The sequence below is a fragment of the Aureobasidium subglaciale genome (genome assembly GCF_000721755.1).
Source record: "Aureobasidium subglaciale EXF-2481 unplaced genomic scaffold scaffold_20, whole genome shotgun sequence".
Classification (NCBI taxonomy): domain Eukaryota; kingdom Fungi; phylum Ascomycota; class Dothideomycetes; order Dothideales; family Saccotheciaceae; genus Aureobasidium; species Aureobasidium subglaciale.
The window spans coordinates 289,720-307,740 of record NW_013566975.1 but is presented as its reverse complement, the minus strand read 5'-3'; the positions used below and the strand labels follow the sequence as shown (position 1 = coordinate 307,740).

General features: G+C 51.3%; 8 protein-coding genes across 8 annotated transcripts; 4 read left to right on the top strand and 4 right to left on the bottom strand.

The window, feature by feature from the left end:
- Positions 1-56: 56 nt before the first annotated feature.
- Positions 57-2,506, bottom strand: AUEXF2481DRAFT_415234 (uncharacterized protein). Its single transcript, XM_013485801.1, has 2 exons — positions 1,600-2,506; positions 57-1,550 (listed from the first exon to the last, which is right to left on the bottom strand). The coding sequence occupies exons 1-2, from the start codon at positions 2,205-2,207 to the stop codon at positions 173-175; spliced, it is 1,986 nt and encodes a 661-aa protein (XP_013341255.1). The 5' UTR covers positions 2,208-2,506; the 3' UTR covers positions 57-172.
- Positions 2,507-3,782: 1,276 nt separating this feature from the next.
- AUEXF2481DRAFT_7461 (uncharacterized protein) lies at positions 3,783-4,295 on the bottom strand (the record flags this gene model as incomplete). Its single annotated transcript, XM_013485651.1, has 1 exon — positions 3,783-4,295. One exon carries the CDS (start codon positions 4,293-4,295, stop codon positions 3,783-3,785), a length of 513 nt encoding a protein of 170 aa, XP_013341105.1.
- A 610-nt stretch (positions 4,296-4,905) lies between these two features.
- Positions 4,906-6,397, top strand: AUEXF2481DRAFT_42815 (uncharacterized protein). Its single transcript, XM_013485719.1, has one exon. The coding sequence runs from the start codon at positions 5,130-5,132 to the stop codon at positions 6,207-6,209; it is 1,080 nt and encodes a 359-aa protein (XP_013341173.1). The 5' UTR covers positions 4,906-5,129; the 3' UTR covers positions 6,210-6,397.
- A 2,348-nt stretch (positions 6,398-8,745) lies between these two features.
- AUEXF2481DRAFT_7459 (uncharacterized protein) lies at positions 8,746-9,540 on the top strand (the record flags this gene model as incomplete). The annotated part of the gene is made up of 1 exon (XM_013485650.1): positions 8,746-9,540. One exon carries the CDS (start codon positions 8,746-8,748, stop codon positions 9,538-9,540), a length of 795 nt encoding a protein of 264 aa, XP_013341104.1.
- Positions 9,541-10,100: 560 nt separating this feature from the next.
- Positions 10,101-12,422, bottom strand: AUEXF2481DRAFT_42812 (uncharacterized protein). Its single transcript, XM_013485718.1, has one exon. The coding sequence runs from the start codon at positions 12,351-12,353 to the stop codon at positions 10,335-10,337; it is 2,019 nt and encodes a 672-aa protein (XP_013341172.1). The 5' UTR covers positions 12,354-12,422; the 3' UTR covers positions 10,101-10,334.
- A 115-nt stretch (positions 12,423-12,537) lies between these two features.
- Positions 12,538-14,230, top strand: AUEXF2481DRAFT_42811 (uncharacterized protein). The gene is made up of 2 exons (XM_013485717.1): positions 12,538-12,633; positions 12,683-14,230. Exons 1-2 carry the CDS (start codon positions 12,577-12,579, stop codon positions 14,117-14,119), a joined length of 1,494 nt encoding a protein of 497 aa, XP_013341171.1. The 5' UTR covers positions 12,538-12,576; the 3' UTR covers positions 14,120-14,230.
- Positions 14,231-14,288: 58 nt separating this feature from the next.
- Positions 14,289-15,543, top strand: AUEXF2481DRAFT_31961 (uncharacterized protein; the record flags this gene model as incomplete). Its single annotated transcript, XM_013485685.1, has 2 exons — positions 14,289-14,739; positions 14,768-15,543. The coding sequence occupies 2 exons, from the start codon at positions 14,289-14,291 to the stop codon at positions 15,541-15,543; spliced, it is 1,227 nt and encodes a 408-aa protein (XP_013341139.1).
- Positions 15,544-16,005: 462 nt separating this feature from the next.
- On the bottom strand, positions 16,006-17,301 carry AUEXF2481DRAFT_416032 (uncharacterized protein). Its single transcript, XM_013485800.1, has one exon. The coding sequence runs from the start codon at positions 17,020-17,022 to the stop codon at positions 16,468-16,470; it is 555 nt and encodes a 184-aa protein (XP_013341254.1). The 5' UTR covers positions 17,023-17,301; the 3' UTR covers positions 16,006-16,467.
- Between the last annotated feature and the right edge of the window lie 720 nt (positions 17,302-18,021).

Genomic DNA, 18,021 nt, shown 5'->3' with positions numbered 1-18,021 from the left:
TGATGTACAGGTGAGATAATCCAAAAGGCTGGATAAGCAAGCGTGACAGCCAATCATGATTTCAAATTGGCACACACATACTGAAGTCCTGACGACCAGGAGAGGAAAATGCAATTACGTTGTCCCGATGAATACATTAATGAGTAAATATGTTTCTTCTGTGTAGCAATGATCATCCACGGACCTTGTCAGCCTCGCGGTTGATTTGTTTCATATCCTCAAAGCAAGCTTCCCAGAGACATCGTTCACAACAACAATTGCCTCCGAGAGCGCCGGCAGCCCACTCACGGCGATCCTTGACTGGAAGGTCGATATCACAATAGTGGCTGAGGACCTCTTCATCTTTCTTGAGTCCGGCTTTGTACTTGATGCCGCCGCGGAACTCGCTTCCGTGCCAGGTCGGTCTATCTTCCAGCACACGGAAGCGGACGTCGCTTGCCCAGCGCCAGGTGACGTTGGGATTACAGCTGTGGTTTGCAAGACACCACATAGGGTGTACGGCGCTGACCTCAGGACCACGAGCGACGCCACCACCTGAGCCGCTCAGACGAGCGGATGCAGTGCCGCGGAATTTGGCGTAGAGGGTGTTGAAAACCCAGACGTCGTACTGAGGGTTTTTGAAGATGTCGACATCCATCTTCTCGAGCATGTTGAATGGGAGTACGACATTTGCCTGGAAGCTGAAAGGCAGTGTGCGTGGGAAAGGTGAGTCGACGCTGTGACGATCGTGTGGGCGCCAGTGCTCCGACAAGTCAAACGTGTGGTAGTCACCCCAGATGAACTTGACATACTTGATATCCAGAGGGTGAACCTCCTGGGTCTCTGCCATGGCCAATGATCTGAGCAACAACAAAGAGTACAAGGCATTAGCAGCTTCGGCAGGCGGGACGTCTTTTGCTACATCTTCGACACCGCGATCGCATACGGCAGGATGATATTCTTCCTCAGCAAGATCACTGCATCTTTGGCTGCAAAAGACGACCTCGCAGTCAGGACATTGTACAACATCCGCAGCAGCTGGCTCACTAAGCTCAGGAAGGTCGGCACTGCACGCATCGCATAGCGCATCCTGAAGACGGTTGTTCGCGGTGAGGAGCGAAGTTTCGGACAGAGCGACTTCTCCAGCAGCGATGTCTTCCTTTGCAAACACACCGAGTTGTGTGACAAACTTGTCTACACCATCGCCTTCCGTCAAGAGAGGCAGCTTCGTAGCTCTGACTTCAAGTCTGGGTGCGACCTTCTCCATCTCCGCGTTCAGGAAATCCAGACTCTCGGCAGAGCAGCGATCGGGCTCGTGTTCGTTCCAGGGATAGCATTCTCTGCGAACCATGCCTTCATCGGGGAACTGGTCGAGCCCGAACTTGAAGCCCGGCTTGTTGTATTCGTTGGGCTGTGTTTCGCGGAGCCAATCGTCAATAGCGGCATGGATCACGTCCAAAGTTGCTTCGATAGTAGGGTCTTCTCCGAAGAGATCCTGGGCCTTGAAGCAGTACTCGGCTGCGCTCCTCTGACATCCAATCACATGAAGACATTGGGCAAGCAGTGCATAACTACTAGGCGTCAGGAAAGAGTCACACATGACATGGGCGCAACGCTTACACTTGGAAAGAGAAAAGTCCTTTGGTCCAAACCAACACTTCGACATCTGATACATCGACGTCTACGAGCTGATCCTTGTTTCTCAACATGAATTCGGGGTACAGATGGGCCAGGATCTCCGCATTCTCGAGAATGTTCTGGTGTCTGTACTCCAAAGACTCTTTCGAGATGCTCAATGCCAACGACTCAATGGCCTCATCACAAAACTCGTCCTCGTTGTTGATGGCGTCAATGAGCAACAGAGCTTTGTACGCTGAGCCAATAGCAAGGTCAGGGTATCCGACCTCGACATAGGCCTTTGCGATACGCAGATACAGGTCGATGTTGTAGGGGTGTTCGGGCAGGAAGCTGCAGAGCTCAGCGAGAGCGTTCAATCGTTTCCTGAGCTCCGGATTCGTGATCGAAGGGTAGTGTTCGTCCGTCGTCAAGTCCCATTCTCTCGAGAAGAGGGTAGAGCGTGGTGCATAAGGAAGATCATCAGATTCGGATCGATGATGACCATTCATCTTGCCATTCTTTTCATTTTTGTAGCTGCTGATTGTTGCGTTCAAACGGGCCATGGCCTCCTCTATCCTGTGGAAGGAGAAAGCATCCTCGGATGTCGACATGTCTCTCTGCGTGGTCGCAATACCTTGCAGTAGCTGTATGAAGATTTTTGGTCAACGATCATGCAGCTTTCGTCAATTTTTCCTTAGCGCGGAGACTTCCGCAAGACGCGTCGCGTTGAGTGATTTCTACCAAGACGTGGAGCGTGGCAGCGTTTGCGCCCGGCAACGTTGGACGAACATGTTCCAACAAGGACAGCAGTCTACTGAACACCTCCTTCTTTTCCATTTGCGATTCGTCGCGTGGTTCAGAGGTGTCTGAAGACGACAATAGAATTCGAGTGACCTCCTGCTTCTTCATCAGCGATGCGTCGCCTCCAGAATATCTCCTGCTTTCATCAACGATGTTTTGCCTTCAAGGCAGGTATGTAACAGCAAGATCTCATCGAGATAGCCCCTTTCTATGTGTCGCATCGTAGATTCTCCCAATAGAATGGTTCAGACACGGCTAGCTCAATTCTTGTAACATACACCGATCGAAGAGATGCATCGGTAGATGGGATACCTGAGCCGAAACGTGTGGTGTGCATGCTCGTAATCACCGAGCGATCGACCACCATCGAACTTGTGAGAAAACAGAGTTTGCCGTCTTTTGCAGGCACATGGGATTCGTGCTTTGTCAAATGGCTGCCTCGCACCGCCCACGGGTCAAAATATTACCGTCTCCATCGTACACACACTCCGGATGGCCGGCTTGGTCGTTGTACCCAAGTAGTGGAAGCTGTCTTCTGCTGTTGACAAGACACGTTCGCTCCGGTAGCGCTCTGAGCGAGTAGCAGCCGTTTGTGAACTATTGCGCGCTTTGATCGAGATAGGAGCGCACAAGATTCGTGTGCATCTTTTTCCACTGTCGAAACTTGCGCATTCAGTGCGCCCATGCCTGTGAATCAAGGCAATACCACTGCCACCAGCCAGCCACCTCTCTTTGAACCATTCATCTCCCCAAGTTGTGCAAGCGAAGGAAATAAGGGTGTGTGTTTCTTGAGTCAAGGTTCTTTCATCAGAAAGTCCCTGGACTAGGTAACAAGGGGCAAAGCGTACAGTTGCGGACACCGCGTGCTCGGTGATCGACGATGGAACTTCACGATCCAGTGTGGGGTTTGGCAGTTCCAGTGGAAAAGGCTTGAACCAGACTCAGCCAGTGAAAAAGAACGAAAGCTTGTTTCAGATCATCTGGACACTCAGCAACGGGATTCAGAATTGGAACAGAAGGCAGAGAGGAAGTATCTTTTGAATTCATCAGAAGGAGCCACATCCAGTGTGCGCTCATGCAAAAGGGGTATCTAAAGTAACAATGAATTGTCCGGCTGGACTGGCACTAGCCCGGAATGCAAACAAAAAAACTCCAAGAAATGCTTCCTTCCAGCGACCCTTAGGTCTGCAACGCCATGAATGAACCCATCGTAACTCTGGTTGAAAGCAGCCCAGAGAGGTCTTGTGTAGTAAAGAAAAAGTAGTCATGCAGACTGCGCATGATAGTGTCGTTATAATCGTAACTCAAAAGACCGGCTATGCGGTATAAGGAAGAAGACCGATGATGTGGTCGAGAAGATGAAGTAAAGGACGACCAGGACACATTTACTGGCGTTGCAGGAAGCCAGTGATGTTTGCACATCTTAGGCAGTAGAAAGAGTTGAGACCATAAGAGACCATGTTTGCAGCCTTGCCGGTCGACATGTCGATGCTTTGCGAGCGGTGACAGCGTGAGCAACGAGCGACTTCCATTGTTGACTGAGAAGACCCTGAGCTTGATGAAGAGTGTCCACTTGCGTCCAGGTAGTCGTCACCAATAGCGAGGACATTCTGAAGAGGCCGAGGTTGAGGTCGTCTTGAAGCAGGGATGTGAGAAGCTTGAGTTTGTAGCTGAAGAAGTGATTCCATTCTGTTGCGAATCGTGACAGTTGATGGAGATTGCAAGCAAGGTCGATAAGCGAGCAATGGATTTGACGGATCAGAGACGACGTTTTCACCAGATGGAGAGAATGGAGTGGTCAAAGGTGTTTCGTCGTTGTAGGAAGAATGTTGGTTGTGTTGGATGGAAAAGTAACAAACGCCTTGGATGGGAGAGGAGGCAGTACTTGAAGTCGACATTGCGAGACGATGGGACGGGAAGAGATCTCAGATGCACGATTTGGATCGAGCAGATGGAGCGGGTAGACCGTACATTTATTCATTCCCTGCAGAGCCGCGACGAATCTCGATGTTCGGCCACTGAATCGCTGATTGGAATGATTGGCTTCAGATTCCCTTAGAACGACGAGTCTGGGCACCGGGCGCAAGCAGTGTCTGTGCCCAACGCAGACCTGACTTAGGGCCGTAACTTAAACAAAGGCGCCTCGAACAAAGCCAAGCAAAGGAATACACGTATCATACTCTGTGGATACCCCACCAACGTTGCCAGAGGTGCTGTATGCAGCCACCCGAGGTGGTCTTGTTGCCAACCACTGTTGCATTGTCCTGTCGCCTCTGACTGTTTCTCTCACGCCAGTCGTCGCTGTTTGGTCTACGACAATTCGACGTTGACCTGATTGTTGTTTCGAGACCATACTGTCGGGTGGTCACAAGGTACAGCCGATTCCAGACTTTGAGGCGTCAAGAGGAAACAGCTCCTCCCCCACATCTGCGCGCCGTTGCGTCGACGGGCCTGTCCCGCGCCTTGCACCAGTGCATCCTGCACGCTGAGTCGCATACTAGTAAGGCTCCGGTAATCCGAGACAGCTTGACTCTGGACGATAATAGAACGGTGGCAGCGCACGCGCAGTTAGGCATCCAGCGAAGGGAGGCTTGCGTGTGATAGCATACGCTTCTGTACCCTACCTGAGTAGAACGGCGTTGCACAATCAACCTGATACCACAAACAGATCGAATTGAGACAAACACGAAGGCCACATCGTCGCAACTGAATCCATTGCAGCTACACGAGAGATGTGCAGGAACGAGCTGCATGACTTGCTTGTTGCATTGCCTAAGTGTGAGCATCATGTCCATATCGAAGGGGCACTCACACCACGTCTTCTCTTCGAACTTGCCGCGAAGAATAAGATTGATCTTTCTTCTGCTGGTGACCAAGCATATGCCAGCGAGGAGAAGTTGCAGGCCCGGTACGGATCCTTCGCCTCTCTCTCTGAGTTTATTCGGTACTTCTCATTCGGTAGCTCTGTTCTCGTAACGGCCGACGATTTCGAACAGCTTGGCTACACCTACTTTGCTAAAGCTCATGATCAGAATGTGAAGCATGCTGAAGTATTCTTCGACCCACAGGCCCATACCAGACGAGGTATTACCTATGACACGATCGTACGAGGGTTGTCACGCGCGAGACAGCGAGCGGAACAGGACTTCGGCATGAGTATCGAATACATTCCATGTATATTACGCCATCACGGGCTGGCAGGTGCAGCACACATGTTCCAAGAGGTAATGGATGCTGGTCACTTTGCAGACGGCACAGTTGCAGGACTTGGTATGGCTGGCGATGAGCTCGTGCACCCACCAGAGCACTTCAAGACGATCTACGACGATGCAAGGACAGCCAGGGTACGATGTACTGCACATGTGGGTCAAGCAGGTCCGGCTTCGTTCGTATCATCTGCGCTTGAGAGTCTCAAGACTAGCAGGGTCGATCATGCATGGGTTGCGAAGACGGACACTCGATTGATGCATCAACTTGCCGAAACAAACACGCTCGTTACGCTTTGTCCCATCTCGAATATCACTCTGGGCTTCATAAGCAGTATCGAAGAGGCACCCGTACGGGACTTCCTGGATCATGGTGTGTGCTTCAGCATCAATAGTGACGATCCGGCATACTTCGGCAAGTACATACAGGAAAACTACTGCGCAGTCCAGGCAGCATTCAAGCTAAGCACTTCCGATTGGAAGACAATCTCCACGAATGCAGTGGAAGGATCCTGGTGCTCAGACGAGCGGAAAAAAGTCCTTAGAGAAGAAGTCAATGCGGTACTCTCACAATGGGAGGCTACACACGATGCACAGCAAGACTAGGCATCGGCAACGCACCCGATGTCTGGCATTTACAATGATCGATACGACTGCCTGAACTGGCAATCTTACTGTACTTTTGGTAGTGAGCAGTCCCTCCCGGCCAGAAACTGGCCGTTTCACGCCGTCTGTAGCTGCTAGCCGATACGTACGAACCCTTATGCAAGCCATTATTCGTGTTGCGCCGCGCAGCTGGCAGTGTGTCGTCTCTAAATCCGTTTAGGTTGCAGTTTCGCAAAGTAGAGAATGCGCAACCGGTCGCTGCACAGTCCGCGATTCCCGAATCCCGAAGGACAGTCTGGACCGTTCGTTTCCACAAAGCGGTCCCTTTGCAGTTGCGCTCTTTCTTCTCTAAACATACTCGAGCAACACAGTACTCCAGTTTGCAAGTAAGAGGCCGTGTCAGGGAAAAGGCTACGCGGTTCACATGAAAAGTACGCGGTTGTTGCCTATCAAGGTTTTTTCTAGAGTTCTGTCGCATGTTCATTGGTGCTTAATAGTTGGTTGGGTTTGAGGCGGGGTGAGGCAAGGCCAGACTTTCTGAACTTTGTTCTCCGTTTCATGTCAAAGGTACCGTTTCAAGCACCACACCCTTTGTGCTTGCGCCATGCGCCAGCACGGCCATGGTCTCCTAAGAAACAATTAATAATAACGATAATAAAGACCCTGAGTATCCACAACAGAGATGGGAAAGACCTTTCTTGTTCTATCCAGAAGGTCTGTGGATCTGATTAGGCTGGAAGGTCTGGACTCCGCAGGCGTTCTCCAGACTGTAAGGCCATGCGGCCACGGAATTAGAGGCGTCTGTGTGGATACCCATCAGCTCCTAGAATGCATCGTACCATTGATCCCGAAGCCAAGCATGTTGCGAGAAGATCACGGTGCCCTACTTGAATACGCACGCAAGGGTCTTGTTCACTCATCCACCTTATCTGTGGTAAGAGCAGGGCAGTGCTTGAGCAATCTCAAGAAGCGGTTTCGTAAGTTGGCTGAACGTGCAGTAAGAAAGTATGAAACACGCAATTCGCGTTCGCGTATTTCCTTCCTCTTGTATCAGGGCTGACCGGGGCTGTGCTTTGGTTCGTTCCTCATCACTTTGATACCTGTCAAGCAGAATCGCTTTCGCGAAACGTGTCGAGTCGACATACGACGCCTTGGTGGATGCCTTGCGCCGAGCCCGAACGCCTTGATTTGGTTCAGGAGCTGACTATCTTTGCTGTGCCACCACAATCCTTCATCCTTTGTGTCGCAAGGCGCAAGGCGCACGGGTGCGGTGGACTTCCAGGATGGCTGGGACGAAGACACGAACTGCGCTTGTAATTTCAAGCCAACCAGCCAGCCAATGCTCCCACGTGAAAGCCTGTATCAACTCGCGGGTCACGACAAGAAGACACTCGCGAAGTCCGAAAGTCGAATCGCTTACTGATCAAAGTCCGAGAAACAGACGAGCAGCTCGGACATATGTGTAGCCTTGGACTTGAGTCAATGTGCGACTTGGGCTCAATATTCAGTGGGTTTTTGGACTCTCCTCAGACGCCTGATCATATGTCCTTCTCTGTGGTCTTTCCTCAGATCTCTCGTTGTGGCCAAGTCCGAACAACGTCTATGCTCCAGGATCCAGACTTGAGCACGACTAAGATAACTTCACTCAATGTAGGAACAACATCTAGAACTTGACTCAACCAAGTTTCCACAGAACGAGTCACTATGCTTTGCTCTTGCGCCTAACGAGAGACAATCGAGGGTAGGTATGTATGATGTTAGTGTCAAGATTGTGTTCGGACGCGGTAATTTCTCACGCCATGTCGAACCGTGAGGAATTGATGTCCGAAAATGGGAAGAATGAGGCTGATCTGCCTTTCGATCCTCAGACCGACAGACCTTGGAACCAGCGCTTCAAGAAATCAACAAGGCTCACAACAAGTAGTGATACGGCGACTACTATTGCATCTGATGCTAGGTTGCAGTGATGACTTTACATTTGTGGCGAAACTTACAGGCCGACCATAAGAACCTGTACAAGAGGTTTAGACTCAAAGTGAGCGAGAGTAACACGTGAAGGAACAAACGTCGACGCTGCTTTTGACAGGCGGAAGTTGGCTCCGAGGAAGGAAGGCGCTGCGCCTCGTGTCGAGGATCTTTGGCAAGCCAATGAGCTCCAAAGAAGTTCGTCGAACAGTCGGTCAAGGGCACAAAAGTTTTCGGACAATTGCAACAGCGATTGAGTTGCCCTTGAGGATCGAAGGGATTCGGCATTGGCCAATGAATGGCTGCGGTGAGAGCGGTAGAATGTCGCGGAAATAGTAATGTCCTTGGAGTTGCCAAGCCTGGAAAGAGCCCCACGGTAGTAGGATTGGAAGGCGCTCGTCATCGGCAAAGAAGTCGTTTATCTGATAAGTTGGAAGCCGTCGCTGGGACATCCTTGTCACATCGCCATCATCGCCTCGCACCACCACAACAAGTCACCCCACCCCGACTCTGCTACACGGAATCGACAGACCAAGTCTCGGCGACCATCACTATTACAAACTCATCCATCATGGGCAAATCTCCCAATGTCTACAGCTTCCCCGGCGTTGCCGAGATGGCACCCACTCTGCGCCAGTACGTCCTCGCACAGCAGACCGCGTCAATCGAGCGTCACGGTACCTTCAGAGTCGCCGTCTCAGGCGGCTCCCTGCCCAAGACTCTCGCCCAGGCTCTCCTGTCCAAGGGCGACGGCAGCCCTGCCGACACTGTCGACTTCAACAAGTGGGAAATCTTCTTTGCCGACGAGCGTTGTGTGCCGCTGGACCACGAAGACAGCAACTACAAATTGCTCAAGGACGAGCTGTTGAGCAAGATCGACAAGGAACAATTCGGCGAGCCCAAGGTCTTCCCCATCGAGGAAAAGTACCTCGATGATGCTCAAGAGTGCGCCGACCAGTACGAGAAGCAACTCGTTTCCGTCTTCGCCGCCCGCGACTCCGTCAAGCTCCCCCAGTTCGATCTTATCCTCCTCGGCTGCGGTCCCGATGGTCACACCTGCTCCCTCTTCCCTGAGCACCCCCTGCTGCGCGAGACAGACGCTTGGATCCTCAGCATCTCCGACTCGCCCAAGCCCCCACCGAAGCGCATCACCTTGAGTCTGCCCGTCGTTCTTCATGGCGCAAAGATCGCATTCATCGCCACCGGTGCCGGCAAGCGCGACATCTTCAAGCAGATCTTCGAGACCGAGGAGGGCCGCGCCCTGCCTTGCGGTCTGATCAACGAGGGTGCCGGAGACAAGGTCAGCTGGTTCACTGACAACGCCGCCCTCGAAGGTGTTAGTGTGCCCCGCAGAGGCAGCCTGTAGACCCGACCCATTTCCATCACCCTCCTTTTGCGAATCACGAAAATTGATCTCGCCTTCCTCACTGGTGGGGGAAAGCTCTCTGCTTTAGCGAAAGTCTGTGTGTGAGTGTGACTGGATCACCCGCCCCCTATTTTTTCCATCTCTCTCGAAACGACACTTGTATGAAGGAACTGGGAGCGTTGGGGAATTGGGGAATATGATACCTGTCAATGACGATAAAAGCCAAGAGGCTTTTTGGGAAGAAAAAAAACACAAAACAACACAATAAACATCTCTGTTGTCGATAACTTAGCGCTTTATACCATGGAAGAAAACAATTTTTCACCCCTTCACTATCACTTTTCGTGTGTTGGAACTGTCTAGCATGACATTGGTAACATATGACTGCTCGTTCTATCTCACCACTAGTGATATCGTCACACCATCAAGGTCTCGCGTGATCCCAGACTTGACTTTTGGAAGATAGGCTTTTCACATGGCACACGTGGATATGAGTGGATTTCCGGTGCCTTCTCCATTTACACTTCTGCTACCAGCTCCGATTGGATGTTAGTGTTTCCCGTCAGTGTCACGTCATGTTTGGGACATGCATTGGGTCATAGGACTTTTTGACTGGGATGATGCATTACTATCTTGTTTACAGCTCTTAGGTCCCTGTCTTGCCCTTTCAGCGGTGTCGGTTAGCTGAGGGCAGCGACTTCTTGGGTCGCCATGTCGTTTCTCAAGCTGCCTGCTTCATCTTTCGTCGAGCAGCCGGAGAGAAATTCCATGAGTCTCGTAATGTCCATTAACATCTAGTATGCCTCTCTTGCAGGGTGGCTCGGGTGGAGTGCGGCCAAGAGCTTTGTTCTTGCCTCTTGATTCGCCTGCTGCTGTCGTTTCTGCATAAGCTGCTGTTGTCTTTGTTGAACAGCGATGCTCTCTTTCTCTGCCTCATCCATGGTCATTCCCTCGGCGTTCGCCTTGTGCCATAACATCGTACCATAGAGATCGCCAAAGTAAGGGTTGTGGTGGTTGCGTTCGGGTGTCACTCCTTCGTTCTCGGCCTTTGCAGCTGCGGCTTCCCTGGCCCAGAAGGTGCCGTCTGTGCGGTCAGTTTTTGGGGGTTCTGGAATGGAGAGCGTGGGTTTGCGACTTAGACCGGGAGTGAAGGAGACGAAACTGGTCGCGTCGCCTTCAAAAAAGTCGTCCTCAGTCGAAGCATCGATCACTCGAGCGCGCACAGCCGACACCTTGTAAAGAGAGGAGTCGTCCTCAGATGAAGCATCGATCGCCCTATGGCGTACAGCTGGCACCTTGTAGAGCGAGGCAGTTGTAGAAGTCGTGCAGTCCCTCTTGGTAGACTTTGCTGGTGAGATTGGACCTCGTCCGCTGTAAGACACGCAAGGAGGATGTCCGTGATAGGTATGATTATCGACCTTCGAGAAGTCTCCCTGTGAGCCGTTCATGATGGATGCACTCTGCGCGGCTCCTGGAGGAGAACGTGGCAAAGGGTCAGGAGCGAACATCGTACTCATCTGCCATGGAGTGACAGGAGTCAAGTCGTTGCGTACATCGAGTTCAATCGCGGGGGCATTATGATGCGGCAATGTGGTGGGCTTGCCGCTGACGCGGTTGAACGAAAGCTTCTTGAACGAAAACTTCTTGTTGTCAGTGTTCTGTGGCTCCTCCGGTGTTGCTGCTAGCTGTTCATGGTCGAGCTTACTGCCAGGTGGAAACACCGGTCGCTCTTGAGTCTTTGCATGGCTCGGAGATGATTTGTAAGGGTCATCTAATTGTATCTTGATGGGCTTCGATACCTGAGGGAGCTGTCGCATTCTTAGAGAGTTGTGTTCACGCCTGTTTTCGATATCCTTGTGGCGAAGTCGTGCCACTTCAACGGACAGGTCTTCATTTCCGATGATGTTTGGGTCTACACTCAGAGCCTTGTGATCCTTGTTGAAACACTGCACTGCCTGACGCAGGGCTTCACCCACGCCGACGTCTGTCTGGCCATGTGTGGTCTTCAGACGTCGAGACTCTAGAGCAGGCAGTATGTAGCCATCCAAAAGGTCGTTTCTCGAAGAGGGCCCGAAGATTCGAGGCTGGTCATCATGGTCTGCCGAGGCGCTTTCTGGAGCACCGAAGACAAGCATTAGTGACTCACAGAACTTGGCGAGATTCAGATCGCCAATGTGGTTGTCGAAATCATGAGAGCCATCAAGGCAAAGTCCGGCGTTGAACCAGCGAAGGGCAGATCCCTTGAGAAATGCTTCGATGTTTGCGATGGACTTGGTGCGAAGTGCGCGGTTGACTCTGGCAACGAACACGGAGGCGTGCAAGATACACTGGTCGTCGCTTTGCTGGTCATACTTGCGATTTGGTAAGAAATAACCACCGACGTCTGCGATGGTTGCAGATGGCTTGCTGACAGCTTGAGTCGGCATAGGTGGTGCAACAGGACAAGGCGTGGAGAGAGTTGGGTCTCCTAGCACGGATGAAGTGGAGGATTCAGGTGGGGTGTAACGAGGAGTGTCAAGAGTCATATCGTCTACTTTGTCAGAGAGTGCATTGAGTTGATCATGCAGTGTCTCAAAGTGTTGATGGTGTTGAGTTATGAGTGTATCGATTTTGGCGGAGAGATCTTGGAAGCACTGCATGTTGTTCAGTTGGACAGAAGGCGGCAGAACATGGGGTAGGTTTAGCGTATGATGTTGCATGTTGACTGTGTCTTGAGTTGAGTGTTTGTTGAGAAAAGCAGCAGTGCGAATGTTCATGGAATTGAGTTGGAGCCTCAGTTCGCGGAGTGAATGGTAGAAGTAATCGTCATCCATGTTGGTAACTGACAAGACCTACGAGTGAAAAGTGTCTTTGGCTTCTAACACGTTCTCCCCAAAGAAGAAGAGTGAGCAGAAGTTGTCGTCGGAATGAGATGGTTGATGGTCGCAATAGAGGGGGTCCAAAGCAAAGCAAGCAAACACGAAGTCGCGTCGATGCGGTTGTTGTTCACTCCAAACATCAGCATCAACATCACAACATGAGTATACACATGTGACAATGTCGTCACGAATGGCTCCAGTTCGACGAGCGATAGCGACAGCGGTAACAAGCGAGGTAGGGTTCCAAGGCCACTCAACTCTCCAACAGCGCTGAGATGGTACAGGACTCTGTAGACAATGACGGCGCAGTGAAGAAGAGGAGCCAGCTTCCACAGCTGACTCCGCGCTCGCTCAAGACGACCAAAGAAGTTTCTGCTTCGAGTTTGCCAACGTCGAGTCCTACAAGGTCGGCTATAGCGGTGCCAGCGAGGGCGAGGGAGGACAAGACTGCCATGCCACCCCCTGCTGCTCCCCTGACACGCACCAAGACCGTCCGGACTCGCCCCATATCTCAAGCCCCACCACCCACTACTAGTACAGCTACAAGATCTGGACTAGTTGCACCCTCACGACCGCTTTCGACTCGAGCACTGACTCCAGCTTCGACGACCACCGCTCCGAAGCCCCGTGTGCCGTCACATTCTCGCACGGGCAGTACTTCGACTATCGCAGCCTCAAGCACAGGCGACTCTACTCTGAGGCGGTCGGCTACGATCAATCCAAGCCGCCATCTCCGGTCGCAGAGCTCGACGACCACCGGACTCAAGTCCAGGCTGACCACTCCCTCCACACCGTCTACACCAACTTCGGAAAAGAGTAGCGCAGACCCGGGCAAGCCTCTGCTTAGACGCCTTGTAAGACCGGGTGCTGCATTGGGTGTACCAAGCCTAGAGCCTCCGAGACCAACGTTCAGTACACTTCAGCAACATTACAGTCCTGCCAAAACAACCCTACCGAAACCACCTGTACCCTCGTCACGAGCTGCACCGTCTGCTGAAGAAAAGGCGCTTCACTCTGGTGCTGTCTTTGAGACTACCAAATTACAGTCTGAACTTCTATATCTATCAATACTCCACGAGGCTGCCGGGCCAAACTTGCGAAGCTATGAGAAGAGCGCTACAAACGCACTTCGGGCCGAATTTGAGGATGCAAAACAAGAGGTGGTAAACATACGAGAGGAGGAACGTACATTTCAAGAACAAGGGAATCTTGCTGCTATAGCAGAGTGGCTGGGGATACAAGGGGCACACATAGGCCCCGAGGCTGCAGAGATGATACAGAGTCTGAGCGGCTGCTTCAACGAGCTTACGATGCTTTCAGCGCCGGAGAGCAAGTACACGGCACTGGTGCACACCTTTTCAGAATGGGCATCCGAGGCTACGGAACAAGACCGGGCGCACATCTTCTCGGGTCCTCTGCCTCAGGACTGGCATCACCTGCATGCATCGATTACGCAACGTTTGCGGCTGGTGGAAAGAGAGGTCGAAATGCTACCATCGGCACCGCCTCGGACGGCTGGAGATGGCATAGAGTCGTCTTTGGCCATTACTTTGCGATGCTTAAAAGACTTGGTCACAGGCATGAAAGAAGAATTGGAAGCTATGGTGCGACTGGAACAGCAGGTCGTGAGCACTGAAAAGCAGCGTGTGGACAAGGCTGTGGCTGGCTTGTCTATGGACGCTCTCTTGCAGACTTCAGAAGAGTGGACGGCTGCTTGGTAAAATGTGCGAGTAATCATAGGTGACCCTGGCCTTGACAGCGGAAATGAAGCCGACACAAGTCGATGACGTAGTGACGGTCCTAGACCAAATCATAAACAGAAGCATTGTCAGTCCCTGTCAATCATTGCTTTAGCAGCATTTGTCGTGTGAGAACGAGAAGGTAGTAATCATGGTTGGACAATTGATGAGAATACCGTATACGGCGCCCCTGCCAGCACCGACAATCATCCCGTCAGCAGCAGCTTCCCTCTCTGGCGCAATTGCCGCCTTGTCCGACTTCCTCACCTCGACGCCACAACGACGAAACAACAACAAGGACAAGACTGTTTTGCTTACTGGAGCTGGCATCTCGGTCGCGTCAGGTCTTGCCGACTATAGAGGTACCAAGGGAACCTATACACTTAACAAGACATACCGACCAATCTACTTTCACGAATTCGTGGCCAATCATGCTGCACGGAAACGATACTGGGCTCGCAGTTTTCTGGGATGGACCAACTTGAATAAATCAAAACCGAATCCTGCACACAAGGCCGTGGCAGATTTAGGTCGCATGGGCTATCTCTCCAGTGTCATTACCCAGAGTAACTACTACCCAGCCTCCAGCTTGAACATCAAGAGTAGAACACTAACGAGGAACCACTACAGATGTCGACTCCTTTCACCCTCAAGCACACCCATCTGTTCGTACCCTCGAACTCCACGGCTACCTCCGGAGCGCAGTCTGTACAACCTGCCGCACTGAATACGACCGTCAACTCTTCCAAAATGACCTCGCCCAACTAAACCCCGCATGGTCCGACTTCCTAAACGAAATGCTAGCCTCTGGTGCCCTGACGACTGAAAATCCTGAAGAAAGAAGGCGATTAGGTCTCAAGACAAATCCAGATGGTGATGTAGATGTGCCAGGAGTAGACTATGCTACCTTCAGATATCCAGCGTGTCCGAGCTGTTTGGCAAAACCTCCGAAGGATAAAGATGGCAAACAACACATTATCGAGGTTGATGTGGATGGTGCTTGGCTGGCTGGAAAGTCTACGGCAGGTATCTTGAAGCCTAATGTCATCATGTTTGGAGAGAGTATTCCGGACTCTACAAAGACGGCTGCCGAGTTTGCCATTGATGAGGCTTCTCGGATCTTGGTGCTAGGGTCTTCGTTAGCGACATACTCTGCTTGGAGATTGGTCAAAAGAGCTAGGGAACAGGGCATGCCCATTGGCATTGTCAACATTGGTGGTGTGAGGGGCGAGGATCAGTTCTTTGGTCATTTGACAGAGAGAAGTGCAGGAAGAGATGGTTTGAGGTGCTCACATATTCTCGAGGAGATGTTGCCGGCCCTGGTGAAAGAGCTAGGACAAAAGGAAGCCTCATCGTTCGCTGCTACTGGAGCCTCGCGGCCATTCGTGCCGGCGCCTTGGGCATGAGCCCGAGCAACTTGAAACCCAATCTCGCCTGATCAACAAACACGACCGAAACACGTAACATATACGCAAAACAAAGGACGCCCCCTCCTTCTCTTTTGGCTCCAGATCCAGCAAAACAGAAACTATCCTAGCTGCCGAGTGCTAAGAGGGTAAGAGAACGTACTCACATCCCTTTCTTCATAATTTGTGTCGGGCGAGGATTACTGGGACCTCAGGCGTGAATCGAACAGGAGAGCTGGCTCGAAAGACCGAGACACGAGCGCGACTTTCCTATTGCGCCAGAGAGCCCGCTCGATGGGAGCATGGCGGATCTCGTTCAATATGACACCAAACGTTGCCTTGGCGGTCACTTGAGCAAAGGCCAGGAAAAGTGATGCTGGGTACTGGCTTGGTCAATTCTGAGATGTCCTCTCTTACACCTTTGAGGAGTCCAATGGTGCATGGTTTACATCGTCTCCAAACGAGATCCAAAGATATGAGTTGCACGCGTCGGATTACTCGTAGCTCGGTTTGGAAAGCTTACCGATGCTGATAATCGATATCTCTCGACGATCTTATAACATGGAAAAAGTGATGTCACTATCATCTCAACATATACGGATGGCATACTTTTTCATAAAAGAGAGCTTATGTAATAACCTAGAAATCATGTTGGCAATTCACTGAGTGTTGTATCTGTGGCTACATCAAGATGAATGAGCAAAGCTTCTTCACCGTCCAGTGCAGCCATTGGGAGCTATTCTTCGCGCATTTGTCTGCCTCTGATGCGTATCCGACCACCGTCTCAAGCGCTTTGTGTACTGTAGTCTCGGCATCCATTCTCACATCAACGCAGTTCTACCTTCGATGCCGTGGACAATGTCATATTCGTATCTTCCTCCGATCCCGATGGCAGTTCAGCGCTGCAGCCAGACACGATCTTTGTCATGGTTTGGAAGCTACTCGACGGCGTCTAGAGAATGGCGGTAGTCTGACATCAACAACGTTAGCAAGACCCAAATCACCAGCATATCTTTCCAACTCACCCTCATCGCTCCTACCACCATAGTGGAGCAGATGCCCACCATTAAAGTTCCTCGAATATCCAGAAGCTCTATAAGCCCTCTGAATCTCCTCGAATCGCTCCATATCCTTCTCAGCATACAACAACCCCTTCTCCGCGCCCCTCAACAACAAGTCCTCCACTATCCTCTGAGTCTCCGTCCTCTCTCCCGGCAAGTTTGCAATACTCCACTTTACAGTCTTGACAGCGAGTTGAGCGTACCCAAGGTACTCGGGATCATCTCCATAGCTCAGACACATGTAGCAGCGAACAGCGAAGAATGGAGGGAGATGGGGTAGATAGCCGAGTAAGTGGCGGGCGATGCGTTCGGCTTTGAAGATGCTGCGAGGATCGGTTGTGGAGGAGAATTCTTCCATTTTTGACCAGAGTTTGCGGAAGTGTTTGTTGGAGTTTAGGGGCTTGGACATGGTGGGCATCCTTTGGTGTGGTTGTTGTATGTAAGCTGGTATGATTGTAATGTGGAAAGGGGTGGTTTGTGTATTTGGCTGATGAGAGGTGCGTTGGAGAAGGATGGTGGACAGATGAGAGGATGGTAGACGAGAAAGGAATACGAGAAACGTGTTGTTGTCGTTCGAAGTGGTTGCAGTTTCCTGTTTTGTGGTTGAGATTTGTATCTACGTTTCTGGATGTTGTTCCTGCCGATCTTGAGACCTTGTTGGTTCTTTTCATTGATGGTCTTGATTCTAAGCCAATGCCCTTTCCTAAACTTCTCTTCTCATATCTTGTTCGACTTCCCTCCGAGAATCTGATCTGTGCGTGATACTTATTTTGTGACACTCAAACCGCACCATGGTCTTATCGCATATACACCCTATCAGACTGATGAATTGATGTCTGCAAGGATGTACAGCAAGTTTCCGACTGCTCAAAACTCCAACCGTGATATGCAGCTAGTGTACTCGCGCTACAGCAGACACTAGTGCAGGTTACTTGCCGCAAAGACCTCAAGAGTCATGGACGGCTTGCTCTCCAGATGGAGGAAGATCCCGCCTTACTCACACCAGCGGCTGCTCATTCGACTCGCCATTCGAGATCCTTCAGCATGTCGATCCATTCTGCGACCACATTCGCAACCCACTCTTCTGTCGCTCTCTTCTCGTGCACAGCATCTTCCACCAACACCCAGATTAACCTGAACTTCTTTTCCGTTTCTTCGAGCTTCGATACCACCACGAACCAAGCTTTCGCAGCCTCATCGACGTCGTTGAGCATCTCTACTTTGCGGCAAGCATTGACTTCCAAGGTCGACCTTGTACGTGGCTTGTACTGAGTATCACTGATGCAAGGGGCCAATGTTACCTCACTCTACGCTTCAAGTCTCGATACACAAGGTGAGATATTGAGTTTGTTGTCGAGCGCCACCTCCGATGCCAGGCATCCCAAACGATTCATGTTGTTCAGAAAGGTACGTCCAA

Excerpts from the sequence above, each read along its gene's own strand:
- AUEXF2481DRAFT_415234 (XM_013485801.1), bottom strand. The coding sequence starts at position 2,207 with ATGTCGACATCCGAGGATGCTTTCTCCTTCCACAGGATAGAGGAGGCC. Across the intron at positions 1,551-1,599 it reads GGACTTTTCTCTTTCCAAGT|TTATGCACTGCTTGCCCAAT; the intron begins GTAAGCGTTGCG and ends GACGCCTAGTAG.
- AUEXF2481DRAFT_42812 (XM_013485718.1), bottom strand. The coding sequence starts at position 12,353 with ATGGATGACGATTACTTCTACCATTCACTCCGCGAACTGAGGCTCCAA.
- AUEXF2481DRAFT_416032 (XM_013485800.1), bottom strand. The coding sequence starts at position 17,022 with ATGCCCACCATGTCCAAGCCCCTAAACTCCAACAAACACTTCCGCAAA.
- AUEXF2481DRAFT_42815 (XM_013485719.1), top strand. The coding sequence starts at position 5,130 with ATGTGCAGGAACGAGCTGCATGACTTGCTTGTTGCATTGCCTAAGTGT.
- AUEXF2481DRAFT_42811 (XM_013485717.1), top strand. The coding sequence starts at position 12,577 with ATGTCGTCACGAATGGCTCCAGTTCGACGAGCGATAGCGACAGCGGTA. Across the intron at positions 12,634-12,682 it reads CGACAGCGGTAACAAGCGAG|GACTCTGTAGACAATGACGG; the intron begins GTAGGGTTCCAA and ends GAGATGGTACAG.